Source organism: Galleria mellonella, unplaced genomic scaffold (genome assembly GCF_026898425.1).
Source record: "Galleria mellonella isolate WM207_F2 unplaced genomic scaffold, CSIRO_AGI_GalMel_v1 utg789, whole genome shotgun sequence".
In the NCBI taxonomy this organism is placed as follows: domain Eukaryota; kingdom Metazoa; phylum Arthropoda; class Insecta; order Lepidoptera; family Pyralidae; genus Galleria; species Galleria mellonella.
In genome coordinates, this window is record NW_026442155.1 from 160234 (window position 1) to 181883 (window position 21650).

Below are 21650 nucleotides of genomic sequence, written 5' to 3' on the forward strand. Positions count from 1 at the left end.
AAGTTTTCGTTTGCTACCCCCCATGATACCCCCCATGCGTTGCCATTCCTGAGGACTCAGGTGTTATTCCTCTGTACACAGTAAATTCACGCCATATCCCACCCATCAAACCGAAACACAGCCATGCAAACACAACTGCTTCACGGTTGAAACACGAATGAGACAGAGGTATCCAAGCAAACGACTTTTGTACAAAGTCTGGTAACATCTGGTGTTATTTTATGGCTCTTAATTCTTCATACCTGTTTCCAGAACTTTCCGTGGGCTCACAGGCCAGTGTCCGTACTCACCGAACAAGCTCTGCTAAAGATGGCGCGGCATCCGGCTGTCGTGTTATTTATTGGTGAGTTTGTTGTTATAATTGTATCGACCGGTGGTTAATGACCATGGACTAGGGGGAAAAGGATTGTTAGTAATGCAGACTACCAGTCCTATTGCTGGCAATACACCCCGTCGGGTCGACCTCCACGTGGTCCCCCCTGGACACTTTCGTGCTGAATTCCAGACGTATACATCATATTCGCAGGTGTGGTTCTTTACCATTGTAATGAATTGGACATCTATGCTTATAGTTTAAATTCTTTTCTTAAAATGGCAAAAGAAGTGTTAAGTTTAATATATATTTGTTCTTATTTTCTATAGTTATTGTATATAATATTGAAACTAGTAGCATATAAGCTAACGCTGCGCGTAGCAACTAACGGTGTACCATTTTATAACAATTACTTAGTTATAAAGCTTATTATAGTCAATGTAACGTGAATTGTAATACTGTTGCTGTGCCTAAATGAATAAATAAATAAATACATTAAGAAAACATGGTTATAGTAGTTTTTGATATATGTATGTAAACAATGTTCTAGCTCCGGCGTCTCGTATTGATTTTTCAAATTCTAATGGCAATGTAAAGATTATCTTGATATAAATAAAATAAACAGCGTTATTGCTCACCTAGCTGCCTTTTACTACAATGTCAGAAATAATTAAAAGCGAGTAACTTCACAGTGCAGGAATTTAGACTTTACGGAAAGGTGAAATAAAGCTTAGAATGATAAGAAGCTTAGTACTTTCACTAAAAGCCTCATTAATATTAACGTCTGTATCACTAGTAATACAAATTGCATGAGGATAACGCCCTCTAGCGCCAAGGGCTTGTAGATCAAATGCGTAGGCCTCTGACATACGAAGCAAAACAGGAATATAAAATAAAAATTGAAAAAATAATATTAAAAAAATATTTTTCATTATCTCTGGCCAGAATTTTTAATCTATAATATAAAAAAAAAAGTAAATAAAAGACAATTTGAGTACAAGTACTCGTATGTTATTGGATATTTTTATGAGGCTTGGAATGGAAAACAAATCGATCTAGTCGACCGAAATCGAGTTCATCTGATGGAAATATCTATAAACAATTACAGGTTACGTTACGTTCGTTATGTCATTGTACCTTCACGTGTTACTTTTCCGTTACTTCCTTGCCGTGCCTAATCTCACTCTTAAAAAAATGACAAAACAAGAATAACTGTTTGGATTCCAGACAAATTATCATATTGAAGACTAAGCAGCATGGTCTCCGACCTTAGCCTGTTCCACAACGGAACAAACGTACTAAAAAAAAAAATAACTGTTTGGCGGGAAAATACGAGTGGAACTTACTATAGGTATTTTAGCATCTCGTATTTTTTTTAGCATTCGTATTTTTCGCAGACGACTCGAACAGTTTCTCTGTTGTTAAAATATTTTTTATTTATTTATTTAAACACAATAAATGTACAAACTCGAGTACATTGGACTTCGTATTAGGCGAACCTGTATCGCGGGAATCCATGAAGAAATTATCAAGACACAATATGTTATTAATAGAGATTAATAAGGAAATTTACACACAAACAAACATTACAGAAAAAATAACATACAATAATTATTTTTTTAAATTTTATTATTGTTAAATTAATGATTAAAGATTAAAGATTGGGTCCAACAAAAAAATCAATTTCTATTTTGACAAAACAAAAAGACAAATTATATATAAAAAAGAAATCTTTGACAACAAAATAACAAGTAAGTACTAATGATTAAAAGTATTCAATGAGAACATTTCTTTACAGATGACGAAGACTCCGAAATAGAATTCGCCGAGTCGGTCCTCACGCCGTCAGCGGAATCCTACTACGAGGAGTGCAGCATCCAGTACCCTGGTTTCTGCCCCTACCAGAACTCATCGGACGACGAAACCATGGATTTCGACTACTCGACTTCCAAACATTCAAGAGTTAAGAAGAAGTCATTTAAACACACCATGTTCTACATTGGCGTCGATGGGGCGGACTGTGCTGATATGCTGAGAGAGCATATCGGTTTAGACGACGCCGTTCCACTGTTGACGGTCATCGATTTCCCCAAACAAAAACTGGTGACGATGAAGTACGGGGATGAAATCACCACCGATTCAGTGCAGAACTTCGTTGACGCATACCTAAGCGGCAATGCTGACTTCAAACCGTTGAAGCCGTATAGTGAGAAATGTTAGTTCTAGAACGTTCCACGAGTTGTTTCACTTGTAATGTCTGTAGTTGTTAGATTTTAATATACCACCAAATACTAAAGATCTAGGATCTAAAGATCTCTACTAATAGGCTGTTTTAGGTTCTAATGTGAGGGAAAATATGAAAAAACTCTTCTTTTTTGCCTCTTTCCTTTAACTTGCGGACGGCTCTACTCGTCGTCATACTCTAAACTTGTCTGTTGTCTATTCTATATTGTATTCTGAGCATACATTACATTCCGGTGGGCTCGAGTTGCCAACGAACGTCCTCTATCCCTCCCTTCGAAATAGCCAAATACCAAACCATATACAAAAGGACAGAGGGCGCTGCTCTCACGTAAACAATACTGTCCTATGTTAAAGTATATTAAAAATATTTCCTCATATTATTCCATTAAAAAACGACTAAAAATAAAAGTTAAAAGTGTAGACTACATGTGATAGTGTTAGCAGCGATTAATAACAATGACAGCGTACGAAAACAGAAGTTTATAGTATATATATATATATATATATATATATATATATATTCCCAAAGAGGGTTGACATCAGGCAGGCGGCCGGTCGTAAAACTAAAAACCAAATACTGATATATTATCCTATATATATATATATATATATATATATATATATATATATATATATATATATATATATATATATATATATATATATATATATAAACAAAACGACCAGAACCAACTCATCGCTGCGTACAGTGCATAAAAGTTGTGAAGTAATTTGTGTTGAGTTTTTCCAAATAAACTTAATAAAAGTAATTCGACAAGTTATACCTTTCAAACTATCCACATTTAAAAAAAAAGACGCAGAATTTAAAAACGTAATATATTACAGCGACACCTAGATTATAATAGTGCATTTGAACAATCAAATTACGTAAGTTGAACCAAAATTCGTGTTTCCACCGTGAAGCAGTTGTGTTTGCAGCTTGTGATGGGATATGCATGAGGAATAGCACCTGAGTGTTATCATGGGCGAAACAGTATTCGTTATGTCCATGGTACTGCTCATGTCTATAAGGATATGACAACGTTTACCATTCTAACATAAAAAACTCGGCGGGTTATGTAAAGTATATCCTATTTTGATGTAAGAAAGGTGAACTTTTTTATTACCTTGGTGTACTGTAGACCTATCACGTCAGACAATGCACTTCTGTCTTACTGTCTGCATTCGTGTAACACTTTATTATGCTTAATTACTTAGAATACTTAGACTTTGTTATAAGAAACAAATAGAAATGGAAATAAAATAATTAAAAAAAAACTGGTTGTGAAATTATTTTGTATAACCTAATATCATTTACAGGGGGAAAGGGATCGTTAGTAATGGAGACTGAGAATCCCATTGCTAGCAATATACCCAACCAGATCGCCCTCCTCGCGGTTCTCCCTGGAAACTATCATGGTTAATTCCTGATGAATTCATCATGATGGGCTAACTGGCCTGTTTTCATTCTCATCTATCACCCTTCACTGGTGCTCCGCCAGCGTATCCCGTTAGCGCAGGCGGGGTTACCATTTTCACCCATCAAAAAAAAAATTATTAACTTGTCACTCATGAGAGAAAAAAAAAAAAAAACTAACAGTCACGATGGTTTCCAGGAGGAACCACGAGGAGGTCGACCTAACAGGGTATATTGCTAGCAATGGGGCTTCTAATCCCCATTACAAACAATCCCTTCTACCCCCATTCTTTTGTATTAGATACGTGAAAGAGATTAGCAACGATGGTGCTTCCTCTATTAAGTGATTTAAGAACTAAACTTACTATTTAAAATTAATTCTATCTTTTGCTATTACATCGCAAATAGCTCTGTTTTATGGAAAAAGGTTACATTCAAGCATATAAGTAGATACATTATACGTTCCCTATGATTATATTTTAACCCATTTAGCTATTATGAGAGAACCGTGGTACATTCTATATTTTAAAAATACTATAAATACATGCGTATGTTATTACTAAAGTCTATAGATCGAATGGAAAAGTATAGTAAGTATGGCTGAGTCACAACACCAACAAACATGTCTATGAATCACTGATTTAGCCGGTTATTAATTCGTCTAAAACCATAGACTAAAAATGGTAAGATAGATAAGTTCCTATCCTTTTACATCATAAACTAAAAATAGTGCCGTCCTACATTATATTCGATTTTTTTATGGTAAAATAATGACAAATAAAAATTAATTGATTCCTGTTAAATAATGTAAGTATTAATTTGTAAGATTTATATAATAAAATCAAATTATTACGCGCGCAATAGATGAATTGATATTTTAATTTAACAGTGACGTAACTAAGAGCTAAAAGGACCTCTGCAATAATATACATATATGAATTTTAGTATGACCCTCCTAGATGTTTGAAGCCAGCGTTACAAGATTGATTTTTTTTTTTATTTTAAGTAAATTTTGCGTTTCATGAAAGTTTGAAGAAATGGATTTATTTGAGAAAAGAAAAATGAGTGTAAAGTAATTTCATAAATTTTTTGGACAGTTAGGGTACTTGTGAAGTATATAGAGGTATCCAAACAGAGAATGGAGTAAAAGAATGAAAGGAAAAAAAAATTGAAAGCATGATCAAAAAACATAAAAAAGACAGCTCCGTTCTCACATAAATACGCGGCAGTGCCAACAATATCCTGAAGATGTTTATAAATAAATAGAAATTAGTATTTTTAAATATAATTTTTAAGTACACATACTAACAAAATAGTATGTACTTAAGTTATTTGAAATAAATAAATCAATATACTTTTTTTATCGTACTCATTTCGTGGCACATGGCAAAACCTAGTAAAAAAAATTATAAAGCTTTTTGATAGGGTAAATGTCCAGCCAATCGTGTCAATTGGGAGACTCGAGTACGATACATGTCGAGTGCGAAATTAATCGGGCAACCCCAAAGAAAACCAGTATAAATATTTTCAATATATTACTCGATACAGTATTCACCTTATTCATAAAAATTAAAACCTGTTACAAACTAATTTAACTATTATAGTGTTTTGTCACTTTCTTTCAAATTGAAAATTTTGCATAAAAAAGAGACAAAACAGTTCTATAGCCAAAATAGATTTATAAGAAGTTTGATGAGACTAATAATCAATTCGTAATAATTTCAATCGATTATTTTTTTTTTAAATCCAATCGATTAATCGAATCATCTGTTTGAAATATACATGACAACACTAAGCAAAGCAACACTATTATTGACGCCGACTTGACGCCATTGTTGCAGTTTTGATATTCCAAAATAATTTTCACGTGCTCTCTCATAGTATATGAGTTACTATTTGATTTAATACAAAACAAAGAAATTATGGCCGACAACGACGACCTTCTCGACTACGAGGATGAAGAGCAAGCGGATCAGCAGACCGCTGAAGGGCCCACAGAAACTGCAGCGAAGAAAGAGGTTAAGGGATCTTATGTATCTATTCACAGCTCCGGCTTTAGAGATTTTCTATTAAAACCCGAGATATTGCGAGCCATTGTCGACTGTGGTTTCGAGCACCCTTCAGAAGTGCAACATGAGTGTATCCCTCAGGCCGTTTTGGGCATGGACATTCTCTGTCAAGCAAAGTCCGGTATGGGTAAAACAGCAGTATTTGTTTTGGCGACTCTGCAACAATTGGAGCCCACTGACGATCATGTGTACGTCCTAGTTATGTGCCACACGCGGGAACTCGCTTTCCAAATCAGCAAGGAGTACGAGAGATTCTCCAAATACATGACAGGCGTGAAGGTGTCGGTATTTTTCGGCGGTATGCCCATACAGAAAGACGAGGAGGTGCTTAAAACCGCCTGTCCCCACATCGTTGTAGGCACCCCTGGCCGTATTCTCGCGCTAGTGAACAGTAAAAAGCTGAATCTAAAACATTTGAAACACTTCATACTTGATGAGTGTGATAAAATGCTCGAATCTCTGGACATGAGGCGAGATGTGCAGGAAATATTCAGGAATACCCCCCATGGTAAACAGGTGATGATGTTTTCCGCTACATTGAGTAAAGAAATCCGCCCTGTGTGTAAGAAGTTCATGCAGGATCCTATGGAGGTGTATGTAGATGATGAAGCCAAGCTGACACTGCACGGCTTGCAGCAGCACTATGTTAAACTCAAAGAAAATGAGAAGAATAAGAAGCTGTTTGAGCTATTGGATGTATTAGAATTTAATCAAGTAGTTATTTTTGTAAAATCAGTACAGCGCTGTATAGCTTTAGCACAGCTGCTCACCGATCAAAACTTCCCAGCGATCGGCATCCATCGCAACATGACCCAAGATGAACGTCTCTCCCGGTACCAACAGTTCAAGGACTTCCAGAAAAGAATCTTGGTGGCTACCAATCTCTTTGGTCGAGGTATGGATATTGAGAGAGTGAACATTGTGTTCAACTATGACATGCCTGAAGATTCTGATACATACTTGCACCGAGTGGCCCGAGCAGGGCGTTTTGGCACCAAAGGTCTCGCAATCACCATGGTATCTGATGAGAACGATGCCAAGATCCTGAATGAAGTACAGGACCGCTTCGATGTCAACATCACCGAGCTCCCCGAGGAAATAGAACTTTCTACTTACATAGAGGGACGATAGATATATTAATTTAGTTTGTCATTCCTTTCATACTTACGATTAATCAACTGTGTTAATAAAATTAAGCATCATTTTCGACTGTATTGAGTGTGTAGTAAACATAAGTTTCTGTTAATTGACAGTCCTGCGAGACTATTCCTTTTCATCTAATATAATGGTTTTTGACATTAGATTCAAAACATTGTGTTATTAAAGAGACATTTCTATTGTACTAAACTTGTTGTATTTATTAACTTTCATAAACCCACACCTTTTTAAATTTGATCTAAGTATATTATGATATTATGTGAAAGCTTGACTTTTGCATGTTTGTTACCAAAGTAATGGCTGAACAGATTTGAATAAAATTTAATCCATAGATAGGCTATTTCCTGGCTTAAAATATACACAAACACATAGGATATGTTATAATGATTCACATAGCCAAAGCTATGGGAAACAGAATGAAGCTATTAAGTTCAAAAGCAATAATATTTGGTCATAATTGAGTAGGTAGAGCATTTTATATATGAAAAAACATTTAAGTTTCAACTATATACATAATCAAGTAATTGTCTATCTAGAAATTGTCATAAAAATTTGAAATAACAGTATTATTAGGTAAAAAGAAACTTCAGAAATCATTATTTTCAAAAATTATATTGTTTAAAATATTCATACATATAAATGTAATAACAATAAGTAGGTATGTACGCACTGAACAATGATGTCACACCTGAGTTAGCAGAGAGCAGTCATAGGTAGAATCAAGTTTCAAATAAACAATAAAATAAGGTCATGTTTAACACGATTTTTTATATAAATATAACAATGTAGTTTGATTACAAATTAAAAATTTATTTTATACTTATTACATCTAAAATACATTAGTTTCAGAAACAAGAACTATCCCATAAACTATCCTGATGAAAAAGCATGTGAAATTTGAAAAAAAAAACCATCTAAATTGCAACTTTTAATATAAATATAATAAAAAACAGTCTATAACTTGTAAACAAATTATTTTGACAGATACTAAGGAAGTGAAGGCCAAATTTTTATGAGTTTAGACTTAAGCAAATAACAAACAATAAATCAGCTAATTAATAAAAAAAATTATACAAAAGTACAAAGATTCTATCCATACTTAGAAACAATCATTAAACTTAAAATCTAATTCTTTGATTATGTTCAGTGTAGGTTTTCTCATGTGTAAACCGAGTAATCAAGTCGAGTGCCCACTTTGGCTGATCTCCTGGCACCATGTGACCGGCGTTCCTCACCAGTATCTCAACAAGTTTACCAGCCTGCTTCACATATCCTGCTACCTCACCATCCACTTCCCATATATACCTCTTCGCTGTCTTATACTCTTCAGACCCTGTGAAGTTCAGATTCCTCAAGTAATTCACAGTCAATGGATATGCAACAATAATATCTAATTGTCCATTGTAGATCACTACATAGTAGTTGTCCAGCAACTCTGATACCCAAGGTGCAACGGACTTCATGACGTCTTGCTTCAAATGCTTTTCGACTTCAGTGCCATTATTAAATGGCTTGTTTCCCACATGGATCTGTTTACGTACAGAGCTCTTCTGAATCATTTTACCGAACCCTTCATCAGAGTAATCTTTCGTATGGAGATAATTGAAGTAAAAATTAAAGCCTGTCATAGAGTGAAATATACTGCTCCCATTAATTAAATCACCATTGAGGAGGTCATCAAATGTGTTGAATGCTTCCTCCCATTGTCCCTGCTGTATGTACTTCACTGTTTGCGCCTCATATTCGGAGAATACTTTCTCTTGATTCCAATCAATCAGACCAATTTGGTACAAATACTTGCTGTACACCATCTGGTGTTCGGGATCACTTAGACCATTCCCAATCGCAATGCCCTTCAAGTTTACCTTTAACTTTGCATCAGGGTTTTTCTTGTGGATGGTGTAGGCCAGGGCTGGAACATACTTCCCCGCATACGACTCTCCGGTGACGAAAAACTTATTATTTTGCAGTTCAGGGAACAATTGCAAGAATTGTATCACAGTGGAGTATAGTTGCTCACCCACCTGTACTTGATCAGTGCAGTATCCTTTGACATCATTGGTAAAACTAAAACCAGTACCTACAGGGTTATCTATATAAATGATATGGTGATTCAGCGCCCAGTTGTATTTGCGGCGTACAAATTTCTCATTTAAAACTTTAATGGGTCCATTTTCTGTAAAAAGCCCATAGAGGGAAGTAGCTCCCGGGCCGCCCTGCAACCACACCACCACGGGAGCGTACTTATTGTCAGATACCATAGCCGGAAAATACCAGAAAAACTGATTGGAGTCATACGTTTTGTTGACTGTGAAGTAGCCGGCGTAACTTTTAATATTCAAACTCTCAGTGAATGGAACCCGCGCTAACCGCCTTCCCTCCGTTATATTCCCGCTCTCTATGTACTGTGTAAGGAACAGCGGATCACCTGCATCGTCCCCATCGCGCTCACCCAAATCAATTTCTGGATACCGGTGAAATAAACACCGGACTGACATAAAAAATTGTACAATAGTTATAAATAAAAAGAGGTAATTCATTATAACCACTTTTAGTAAATACACGCTAGTGTCGTTCACTGGTAATCGAACATAAATGAGAGCATGCTAATTTCCCAAGTTATTTTAGTTTATCGTAATATTTATCACAATGTTTACACAGAAAGTTCAAAATGTTCATTTTTTTTTTTTTTTTTAGTACGTTTGTTCCGTTTGGAACAGGCTAAGGTCGGAGACCATGCTGCCTAGTCTTCAAAAAGATAATTTGTCTGGAATTTTATTTTTCTAATGTCGCTTTAATTATTGTCATAATCTTCAATATTTCATTTGTCAAATCCGGTAAGTACATTTTCATAAATATCTTTTCTTGAGTTTTCTTAAACCAGTGGATTTATCAAATTAAAAATAAATAATTATAAAAAATCATTGTCTTGCAATTCAATAAAAGTATTCTTATAGCTCCTTGAATGTTGTAGTAATATAAGTGAAAATAGCTTTGAAACAAGAAGGAAATCTTAAGAGAAGCGGGATTGAGTGCGGGATATTTTCGGGTTTTTTGAAGATAATCCTAAGTTCGTCAAACATAATGTGTCTTTGAATGACAAATTCAGAGCAATCAAAAAAAAGGTGATGTAGAGATTGGGCTGTATTTGAGTTACACCATGTGCATGATGGGAAGCGATCATGCCCATTCGGTGCAGGTGTTCGTTGAAATGTCCGTGGCCGATTCGTAATCTACAAATATTGGTGTAAAATTTTCTGTTTGTGTCCTCTCCTTTGCAGAACCACGGTTTTCCAATACGCCAATTAATTTTGCGGTACCATTTGCCTTTAGTCTGTAATATTTGAGTCCAATGCTCCTCCCATTTAGTTGTAACGATTTTATGTATTCCAATACTACAATCTGAGTAACAAAGGGGTAAATCTTGAACACGAGCAGCACTTGAATTAATAATTTTAGCCAAAGTGTCTACTTGTTCATTCCCAAACACTCCAATATGTGAAGGGGTCCAGATGAAGATAATATCTTTTCCATATATAGTACAGAGATGATAATATTTATTACGAATTTCTTGAATTAAGTAGTTTGATGATGAAATGAATGTGTTATTTTTTAATGCCATAAGAACACTCATACTATCTGTAATTATAATCCATTTCGAATATAGTACCTGTTTTTCTATGTATTCTAATGCTAAAAATATAGCTTTTGCTTCTGCTGTGTAAATACTAGCCAAAGTTGAAATTTTATAACCGTGACCAAATCTATTTGACAAATCGTAAAAAGCCACTGAAGTGCTAAGTGCATTTTTGGAACCATCTGTATATATCTGCCTGTAGTCAATAAATTCTGATAAAGTCTCATACATATCGTGCTTTTCTTTTATGTCTTTACGTATAACAATTTTGATCTTACAGAACTTACTCTCATAAAGGCCATTATAACAAGGAAGTATCTTACTACTATAGATGTTATATTCATCTCGTAAATTCAAATCATTGACAATAGTTTTATTCAAAAACATAGAAATGGGGCAATTTAATAATTTGAGTACTTTTTTTCAGTTTCCAATAACCCACTCAGGGTTATTGGAAACTGAAAAAACTTTGAAGAGAAATTTGAGTTTTAGGTATTCGAAACGAAGAAGGATAGGAGGCAAATTACATTCTACTTGCATTGAGATAATTGGAGAAGTATACATAGCACCTAAAATAAGTCTTAAATTCATATTTTGAATTTTTCGAGTTTTCTACTAATTTATGTTCTGAGGCATAACAAAGAAAGCGTAATCAAAATTACTTCTAACAAGAGATTTGTAAAGTAAAAGGATAATTTTAGGATCAGCTCCCCAGTTACGACCAATTACAGATCTTATTATATTAGTGGCTCTTAAAGCACGATCTACTAAGCAATCAACGTATAGATCCCATTTTAAATTTTGATGAAAAATTACCCCCAGAAATTTAACGCTACAGTCTGTTGGAAGAGTTTGATTATTATATATAATATTCATTAATGGAACATATTTATGAACTTGATGAAAAACAACTACTTTACTTTTGGTTAAACTAATATCGAGGAAAGAAGAAAAATATTTCTCAAGTCTTTTTAATGACTCATTTAACACTAATTGCATATCAATAATATTCTTTCCTTTTATATAAATTAATAAATCATCGGCAAATTGCAAGTTGTTCACACTGTTTCCTAAAATTGAATTAAGTTTATAGATATATAAAATATATAGTAGCGGGCTTAGAATACCACCTTGACATACTCCTTTAGAGCTTAACCTAGGTCCTATTAATTTACTATTTACTTTAACATACACTTCTCTATTACTAAGAAAATTATAAATCCATTCGATAAGTTTCATTGGAAGAAATGAGGATAAAATCGAAGATAGAACTGTTAAATTTACATTGTTAAAAGCTCCTACGACATCTAAAAAAACAGATTGAACATATTCATCGTTATTCAAAGCAGTACTAAGGTCGACATAGAAGTTCGCTAAACTTTCGCGCGCTGAATATCCACGGCGAAAACCAAATTGATTCGATGGTAATATACTATTACTTTCAATAAAGAACTCTAAACGCTGTTTAATTAATTGTTCGAATAATTTGCCTGCACAGGACGTCAATGTTATAGGTCTATAGGAGTCGAAATTTGTAGGATCTTTACCGGGTTTAATTACTGGAATCAAACAATCCATTTTCCATTCTGGTGGGATAATACAGTCCTTCCATAAATCGTTAAAAATTTGTAAGAGTTTAGTAAGGTTTATTTTATTCAGCAATCGAAACATATTGTATGTTAAGCGATCAAGGCCACTAGCTGTATCTTTTCTAGATTTTACTGCACTGGATATTTCATCAATTGAGAATGGGTCAGTGAGAAATTTTGGGCATGAATTAACAGAATTAAACTGTTTGTCATCAAAAGGTGAGTGTACAAAATCAGGAGTATATTTGCGTAAAAAATCATTGACCCATGATATATCTTTAAAATGATTTTGACGATGTTTTGAATTTAGTTTTCTCATATTTTGCCAAACAGTGGAAATTGGTGTTAATCTATTAAATTTGGAACAAAATTCCTGCCACCCCTGTTGTCTTACTTGCTTAATTACTAACTTTTTAACAGCTTGAACTCTTTTAAAATTTATGTAATTATCGAGAGTTGGATTTTGTTTAAACCTAAGGTAAGCCGCTTTACTATCATTGACAGCTGTCGCACCTGTTATTCCACCAAGGTACTGCAATATGTTTGTGCCTCTTTGAAGTATTTGCACCGCTATTTGATAAGTTCCTACGTGGAACGGAACGTTCCACAGCTGTCAAAATAATTTTACAGAACCTATTGTAATTGTTTAAGGGTTCATTGACATCATACTCGAAATCCAAAAGTAATCGATTAACAGTTTCAGAATAAAGATCCCAATTAACGAGACGTAGGTTTATACGATTTAACAAAAGTTTATTAACTTCATCTATAGGAGCATGTTGTTCACCTGACGGAGTTGATGAAGAGTTCTTTGTGTTTATTTTAGTAAAAGTCGGCAGGTGATAACTTCCTAACGGATCATCATGAACCGACCACTCGCATTTTAATGATATGGATGGGGATACCATAGTTAAATCAAGGCCATTGGGTCTCCAAATATGAGAGCCAACAGTAGTAACTTGCTTATCATTTAATAGTACCAAATTACATTCATCTAAACAATCAAGAATGTCTTTACCTCTTGTATTAGTGGAGGTACAACCCCACATAGTATGATGTGCATTTAAATCTCCAGATATGATAGTGGGTTTAGGAAGAGACTCCAAAAAGAACTTAAATTTGGCTTTAGTAAAACTAGGTGTACTATTGGTAGGACAGTAAATACTGGCAACTGAATACCAAGAATTATTAACTTCAATACTAATAGCTATAGTTTGCAAAGAATTGTCGAAAAAAGAGTGAAGTTTTTTATATCTAATACTATTATGTATAATAATCGCTACTCCATTGTGGTTATTACCACAATCATTTCGTTCTATACAATAATCTTTAATTTTTAATTTGTAATGTGGTTTTAGCCAAGTTTCTGAGATGAGAGCAATGTGAATATGATGTTCGTTTAAAAATTGTGTAAAAATATGTCGATTGCTCAGTAGGCTCTGAGCGTTCCACTGTATGATAGTTAATTGGTCTCGATTGAATTTTGTAAAATAGGTCTATTACCAAAAGTATCATATAACACATTCAAAACACTTTTAGTGTTAATAGATGTGTTCTTTGTGTTATGTAGTGAAATAAGTTTGATTATGCTTTCTATTAAAAGTGATAAACTCTTGTTATCAGAATTTAGAATTGAAATTAGGTCTACATTTTTTTTAGGTTTGTTACCCAGTTTAGGAAATATTTCAGTGCTAAGTATATCTCCAAAAGAAGCAGGTCTGAATTTAGATCTATTTTCAGCAATTTTCTTTTGTTTAACAGGGCATTGCGGTGATACACTTGTGTGATTTCCATTGCAGTGTACACAAATAGCGTTTTCCATTCCAGTTGTACAAGTTTTATAATTATGCTCACCTTTGCAGATGCTGCAACGCTCAGAATTCTTACAGAATTTAGCTAAATGTCCATACCTCAAGCACCGGTAGCATTGTTTAACTGGTGGTATATATGGAGTGACATTGTGGCGCCAACCTCCAATATCCAGATATTCAGGTAATACAGATGCAGCAAAAGTAATTGTCACGGTTAGAGTTGGCTGTAACACATATCCATGAGTCAAGGTATTTTTTCTTAAAATTCTTTTAATAGCAATAATTTTCTTAGAACTCGATATCATAGTATATATTTTTTTATTAGATATATTTGTAGGTACATTTCTAATAACGCCTGTAACTTCTGTTGAAGAAGCAGGAATACTGGCCTTAAAATGGTAGTCATTTAAAAAAGTTTTATTATTTAAAAAAGCATTGGCTAAGTCTGGCTTTTGAAAGTATACTCCGATTTTGAATTTATTTATAGATCTAAGATAAGTTACCCCTTTATTAAATCGTTTTAAACAGGAGGAGAGTGAGAGCAAGTCTCTGGATCCAATGGTTTTCTGACTATCTGAGGATTCTACAAAGACAACAAATTCTGTCCCAGGGGATTCCTCGGGATATCTTCTAATATAATCTGTGACGTAGTAAGGTTTATACTTATCGGCCTTATCAATTTCAGATTCTGAGTCAGTAGAAGTATCTTCCGAATATATATCCTTGTCATTACAAGGTTCATGGTCTACATCACCTGAATCGTCATCTTTTTTTTTCCTTTTTCTACAACTGCGCTTCCCCATGAATGCTTATTATATTACTGTCGCTGAATTTAGTGAAAATATAATATTTTATTCAATAATAAGAATTGATAGAGATAGTTTTAATAAATTAATAAAAAAAATTTAAAAAACCCGCTTGTTCTTATTCGAGTTTCCCGCCTTTCCCCTCAAAATGTTCAATTCAAATCAAAGATCAAGTAACCACCACAGATTAAATAGACTGGTAATCACTCAATATGTACAAATTTAAATTCTTCGGCACAGATCACAGATTATACTCATTAAAAGAGACACAAAGACTAATAAAATATTTTAAATAGAGATGTAGATGTTAAGCGTTTTGTATGAGAACCGGATGTTCACAAATTATTATATACAAATGTCGTTTGCTTGGGCATCTTTGTCCCATTTGTGTTGCTACCGTGAAGCAGTTATGCTTGCATGGCTATGTTTCGGTTTGAAGGGTAGGATATGGCAGTGAATTTAGAGGGTACAGAGGAATAATATCCAAGTCCTCAGGAATGGCAACGCATGAGGGGTATCATGGGCGAAACGATATATTCTGTTATGCCCATAATACTGCTCATGTCTATAGGTGACGGTTACCACTTCCCATCAGGTGGGTCAAGTTGCATAAAAAAATTACATATATATATTCAATTTCTTATAAATAAATAAAAAGATCATGAACCATTATTCTAATTGACAGTAAAGTAATTATGATATACAAAAAGAATCATTAAAATCGAAAAAGAATATATACAATTGTCGCGAAACATTCAATTAAAAAATATTAAGTCGAATTTAGAACCTGTAAAATAAAATGTAATGCATAGACGTGACCTTTATTTATACAAAAAAAACCACCTTACTTTACTAAAATTGCAGCTATTTATAATATCAATGTAAAGACTTTCCTCGTGTAAATCTAGTTATCATATCCAAAGCCCATACAGGCTGATCAGATGGCACAAAGTGACCTGCATTTCGGACCATAATCTCTGTCAATTTACCCGCTTGTTTCACGTATCCAGCAATATCATTATTCACTTTCCATATATATCTCTTCGCCGTCTTGTACTCTTCACTACCAGTAAAGTTCAGATGCCTCAAATAATTAACAGTCAATGGATAAGCGACAATGACATCTAGTTGGCCGCTATAAAGTAAAACTCTGTAATGGTCCAACAGTTTAGATACTAATGGAGCAACTGACTTCATGAAGTCTTCCTTCAAATGGTTCCGCACCTCCGTCCGGTTATGGAAAGGTAGATTACCCACATGAATTTGACGACGTACAGAATTGGACTGAATTAGAACTGTATAATCTTCACCATCACTACGCTCGTGAGTATATAAGTAATTGTAAAAAGATCGAAATCCAGTTGCATTGTAGAAAAACTCTTGGAATTCATCAAACTTTTCCGTAGCGGCATTCCATTTGTTTTGTTTTATATATTCAACTATATCTTTCTCTATATTTTTTAATAACTTTTTCTGGTTCCAATCGATGAGTCCGATTTGATAGATATATTCACTGTATACCATTTGAAATTTAGGATCTGTAAAACCATTGCCTATAGCTAAACCTTGCATATTTATTTTAGTTTTGGCCCTCTTATTTTTCTCGTGAATAGTGTACGCAAGAGCTGGAACATATTTCCCGGCGTATGATTCTCCGGTTACGAAAAACATATTCTTCTGCAACTCTGGGAACAATTGCAAAAATTGTATTACAGTTGAGTACAACTCTTCGCCGATTTGTTTTTCATCAGTACAATATCCTTTCGGGTCTTTCGTAAAGCTGTACCCAGTACCTACAGGGTTGTCGATATAAATTAGATGATGGTTAAGAGCCCAGTTATGTTTACGAAACTCTAGTTTTGAATTCTTCATTCGGAGTGGGCCATTTTCGTTGAAGAGTCCAAAGAGCGAAGATCCACCGGGACCACCTTGTAGCCATACTACAACTGGAGCTGCCTTGTTATCTTGAGACATCGCCGGAAAATACCAAAAGAATTGATTGCTGTCATAGGTCTTGTTAACTGTGAAGAAACCTGAGTAGCTAGTTATGTTCAGGCTATCAGTGAGAGGTACACGCGCAAGGCGCCTGCCTTCCGAGATTTTCCCCCTCTCTATATAGGGAGTAAGGATGAGCGAATCCTCGAAATTCCTTCCACCATCCGCAGCAACCTGTGCTGTCAGATAGAGGTATAGAAAACATTCCACTACTATCAATAACTGAAAAGTGAACCGTGACCACGAATAGATGACCATTTTTATTATTAACGTACGTACGTCGTCAGTTATTTAAAGTAAGCTTATCTATCTGGAATCCCGCTATTTGCGACCCAAATATTTGATAATAATCTTGCATATTTTCTTTTACAACTGTCCATAGACACATTATTGATTTATAGTTTAACTAAATGTTAATAATTCTGTTTTATGTACGTTCCAATATTATTACCACATTTCCAGTTATTCAAAATAGTAACAAATTTTATAGTAAATTTTATTCATTATGGAGAACTTCGTGCTTAGTATACTACTCCGATTACCAGACTCTAAAGGTTGTGAGTTCTGTTTAAACTTCTTGAATAAGTCTCAGGCAATGAAGAACCTTGTTATCCGAGAGACTGCTGTAGGCACTTGGCGGGTTGGATTCAAACATGTATCTGTATATAACATCTGTAATATATCCGTATAAATATGTACACAAAACCAAATAAACTATGGTGAAATAACCCCGTTATGAAAATAGGAAGGGAATATTAGTAATGCAGACTACCAGTCCCATTGCTAGCAATAAACCCTGTCAGGTCAACCTCCACGTGGTCCCCCCAGAAAACCATTGTACTGAATTCCAGGAGTATACATCACAATGGGCTAAATGACCTGTTTTTTCATTCTGACCTATCATCCTCCACAGATGCCCCGCCTACGTACTTGTCACTTAAGGACTACTCACACTTATTCGACTCCATTCGCGTTTCGCTGAACGAGTTTGGTCACACTTATACAGCTTTGCTTCTATCAGCCGCGTACGGCGTCGTAAGGATGAGAAAAGTCGTCATAGCGTGCTATCTTCGCTGAAATACTTGTATATTGCGTACAGCGTTGAATATGCTGCATTTCGTAAAAATAAAATAATTATAATTACTATGAAATAAGCCTGCACTCTTTAATCTTTACGTACATAATGATTACGCAATAATAAATCAAATTAATGCAGAAACAATACAGGTAGGAACTTGTCGACAAGGAATCACGAAACATCCTTGTAAAGAGCTGTTTCGCCGCGTTCGACAGGGAATGCGGCGGAACAGCGCTTAACGCTCTCTATAGCATTCGCATGATGAATATATATTTATCATCATTTTATGCTGGGTTGCCGCAAAAGCAAAATAGACGCGGAAAGCTGCATCCATTCAGCTTCGTATACATCTCCATACAAAATCGTTGTTTTCTATAGGCAAAACCTGAATAGAGCTGAATAAGTGTGAGTAGTCCCTAAATCGTTTATAATGATATAATTAATTTATTAATTGATTGACAGATCCTTAATCGATGCGACAGCCAACTTAATAAGTTAATAACGGACGAATTTGACAATGACAAACATTTCGTTCGAAAAAAAGCGCGGGAAACGTTTAAAAAAGCGGGAGTGTTTTTTGATCTTCTTTAAATTAATTTTATTTTTATTTATATAAGGATTAGTCTTTTTTATATATTGTGTATTAGATTGTATATTTAATTGTATATTTTGTAGTAATAGTGTTTGTTGCTGTAAATATTGGTAAGTAAATTACCTATATTAACATTATGGATCCACCTATAGACCCTGGGGGGACAACCCCCCAGGTGTCTGCAAATATAACTATTCCATTCAATAATAGTTTTGATATATTGGGTGAATCTAGTATGGACACAGATGGTTCTAGCGTTGCAAGTTCTAAACGTAAGCGAGTACGTGGTGAACGTCGCATTTGCAAACATTGCAATAAAAAACGAAGGAGGCACACCAAGGGTCTTGAATCTAAAATTAAAGATAGTGATTGTCAATGTATTGAAGATGAGAATCAAACTCAAGTATCAATACCAGTTGTAAACAATACCGAGTCTGTTAAACCTGCTTCTCCACCCAGTACTTTAAGCAGAACTTTGTACAATGCCGAGGATATAGCACCTTATGTCGTTCATGTACAAAAAAATGAAACACATCCTAATGATAACACTACATTACATCCTATTGCATTTGGTCGCTTTTTACACACTAATAAGATAAATAATATAGTGAATGGTATCCTCAAAAGAATAGGAAGAAACCGTTTATCGCTTTCTTTCTCAAATTTTGAAAATGCAAATGCATTTTTAAATAATAGTCACTTAGAAACACATAATTTTAAGGCATTTATACCTTCTTTCCATGTAACCCGTATGGGAATTGTGAGGGGTATTCCTAAAGATTGGACAGAAGAGGAAGTAATCCAAAATATATCAGTACCGATAGGTTGTGGGAAAATTCTTAAAACCAGAAGAATAAAGAAAAAGACAATTAATGAAGGACAACCAAGTTTTATTAATACTGAAACCATTGTTATTACTTTTGATGGACAAATATTGCCAAAAAGAGTATTTATGTTTTACACATCATTAACTGTAGATTTGTACATTTACCCTACTATCCAATGCTATAACTGCTGTAGGTTCAGACATGTCAAGATGCAGTGTCGTTCAAATCCTCGGTGTTATAAATGCAGGCAAAATCATACAGGTGATAAATGTGAAGTAGATGAGGAAAATGTTTCTTGTATCTTGTGTAATGGTTCTCATTCAGCAATTAGTAAAAAATGTCCTGAATATGCACGTCAGAAAGCCATTAAAGAAACAATGGCCCATAGTTGTGTTTCTTACGCTGAAGCATCAAAATTTCATCCTCCAACTTCTAAACTATATTCAGATGTATTAACATCATCATCTCCTTCCAATAAATCTCATTTTCAATCTTCTTTCCTTAAAGAGAAATCATCATTACCACATATACAATCATCATATAAAAAAACAGTTACACTTAAACCACGCTCTCCTCAAAAAATACAACAAGGATATGATCGTTCTGCCCATGAAGCCATAGTTAAGGAATATAATATTCCTGCTCCCTCTAATGGTTGTGCATTATCATCAAATAATATTGACAATAATCAATCCATCATTGATATTATTCTCATGCTTATTAAAGTGTTATCGCAATCAAAAATGATACAAACAACTTTACCACCGTCCAACGATGCCATGTACAATGTATTTTCTCAATTATTAACTTCTCACAATGGATTACAAAGTCCAAATAATTCAGTGGAACTGTCGTAGCATAACAAATAAGAAATCAGACTTATTTTATTTGATTAATAAATATAATCCTTTTATAATAGCTCTACAAGAGACTTGGTTAAAGCCAGGATATCCTTTTAGGATTTCAGGCTTTACAAGTCTCCGTGATGATAGAGCTGACGGATATGGCGGTGTTGCCATATTGGTCAAAAACTCCCTTCTTTTTTCTTCTTTTTCGCTTCATGTATATAGCGGCATTAATGCAGCTGCTATAATTATAAATGGTATCTGTTTTGTTACTTTATATATTCCTGATCCTACATGCCAAATATATTCACAACTAGAACAATTATTTTCAATTTTACCTAAACCTTTTCTCGTAATGGGCGATTTTAATGCTCAGCACCAATCGTGGGGCAGTTCTACTTCTAATTTTTATGGTGGAAAACTCCTGACGATAATTGACACTTACAACTTATGTATTATTAACTCAGATGTACCGACACGTAGAACTGCACCGAATGAAGGGTTTAGTGCTCCTGATATTTCAATATGTTCTTCTGATTTAGCTTCTTCACTGTCGTGGTATCCTCATTCCTCTACCTTCGGAAGCGATCACTTTCCCCTCATTCTTTCTTTTCCAATTTCCATTCCCTCAAGTCGAAAGAGTGGTCCTCGACTTAAATATAATTTATCAAATGTAGACTGGAATATTTACAAACAATATTTAGATAATAAAATATCGGAGTTACCTATTGTTTATCATGGAAATGAACATCAATGTTGTAATGACTTGATAATTAATATGAAGGAGGTTGCTAATTTATTATTTCCTGTTAAAAATAGTGCTTCAGGGAAAATTCCCTCCCCACCTTGGTGGGACAAAGATTGTACGGAAGCAATTAAAAATCGTAAAAAGGCTGAAAAAAATTATAATAATTACATGACATCAGAAAATTTTGAAATTTACACCGCAGTTTCACGTTCTACTCGAAAACTACTGAAAAAAAAGAAATTGGAAGGTTGGAGAAGATTTTGTTCTTCTATCTGTCCAGAAGTTAATTCATCAGTCGTTTGGAATAATATTAAAAGATTCAGATCTGCCTTTAGTGATCATACATCACGTTCTGCACTCGATTTAACTTTAGCGAATAAATTTTTAGATTGCCTTGCTCCTAGTTATGTGCCGGAATGCCTTTACAATATTTCTCTATCCGTCTCTGACGAATTATCCGAACTTGAGTCTCCTTTTACTCTTGTAGAACTTAAAGGTGTTCTAGCTTGTATTAAAGACTC

At 34.4% G+C, this 21650-nt stretch overlaps 4 protein-coding genes and 1 long non-coding RNA gene across 6 annotated transcripts in view; 2 read left to right on the top strand and 3 right to left on the bottom strand.

Moving 5' to 3' along the window:
• LOC116413350 (nucleoredoxin-like) overlaps positions 1–3050 on the top strand; it is a 67538-nt gene extending 64488 nt beyond the window's left edge. For both annotated transcript variants that reach the window (XM_052901728.1, XM_052901729.1), the window contains 2 exons: positions 253–343; positions 2112–3050. In XM_052901728.1, coding sequence (XP_052757688.1) covers positions 253–343; positions 2112–2533 — 513 coding nt within the window. In that variant the 3' untranslated portion in view covers positions 2534–3050. The remainder of the gene's footprint in view (positions 1–252; positions 344–2111) is intronic.
• Positions 3051–5763: 2713 nt separating this feature from the next.
• LOC113515054 (ATP-dependent RNA helicase WM6) lies at positions 5764–7390 on the top strand. Its single transcript, XM_026899188.3, has one exon. It carries the CDS (start codon positions 5897–5899, stop codon positions 7172–7174), a length of 1278 nt encoding a protein of 425 aa, XP_026754989.2. The 5' UTR covers positions 5764–5896; the 3' UTR covers positions 7175–7390.
• Positions 7391–7794: 404 nt separating this feature from the next.
• On the bottom strand, positions 7795–9895 carry LOC113515060 (venom serine carboxypeptidase-like). Its single transcript, XM_026899195.3, has one exon. The coding sequence runs from the start codon at positions 9739–9741 to the stop codon at positions 8320–8322; it is 1422 nt and encodes a 473-aa protein (XP_026754996.1). The 5' UTR covers positions 9742–9895; the 3' UTR covers positions 7795–8319.
• A 5835-nt stretch (positions 9896–15730) lies between these two features.
• LOC113515155 (venom serine carboxypeptidase-like) lies at positions 15731–17297 on the bottom strand. Its single transcript, XM_026899317.3, has one exon. It carries the CDS (start codon positions 17295–17297, stop codon positions 15921–15923), a length of 1377 nt encoding a protein of 458 aa, XP_026755118.2. The 3' UTR covers positions 15731–15920.
• Positions 17298–19582: 2285 nt separating this feature from the next.
• Positions 19583–20820, bottom strand: LOC128202223 (uncharacterized). The gene is made up of 2 exons (XR_008253655.1): positions 20291–20820; positions 19583–20036 (listed from the first exon to the last, which is right to left on the bottom strand). It is a non-coding gene; the product is annotated as an uncharacterized LOC128202223 (long non-coding RNA).
• Between the last annotated feature and the right edge of the window lie 830 nt (positions 20821–21650).

Bases quoted from the DNA above. Each gene is read 5' to 3' on its own strand.
- LOC113515054 (XM_026899188.3), top strand. From the start codon at position 5,897: ATGGCCGACAACGACGACCTTCTCGACTACGAGGATGAAGAGCAAGCG.
- LOC113515060 (XM_026899195.3), bottom strand. From the start codon at position 9,741: ATGAATTACCTCTTTTTATTTATAACTATTGTACAATTTTTTATGTCA.
- LOC113515155 (XM_026899317.3), bottom strand. From the start codon at position 17,297: ATGGTCATCTATTCGTGGTCACGGTTCACTTTTCAGTTATTGATAGTA.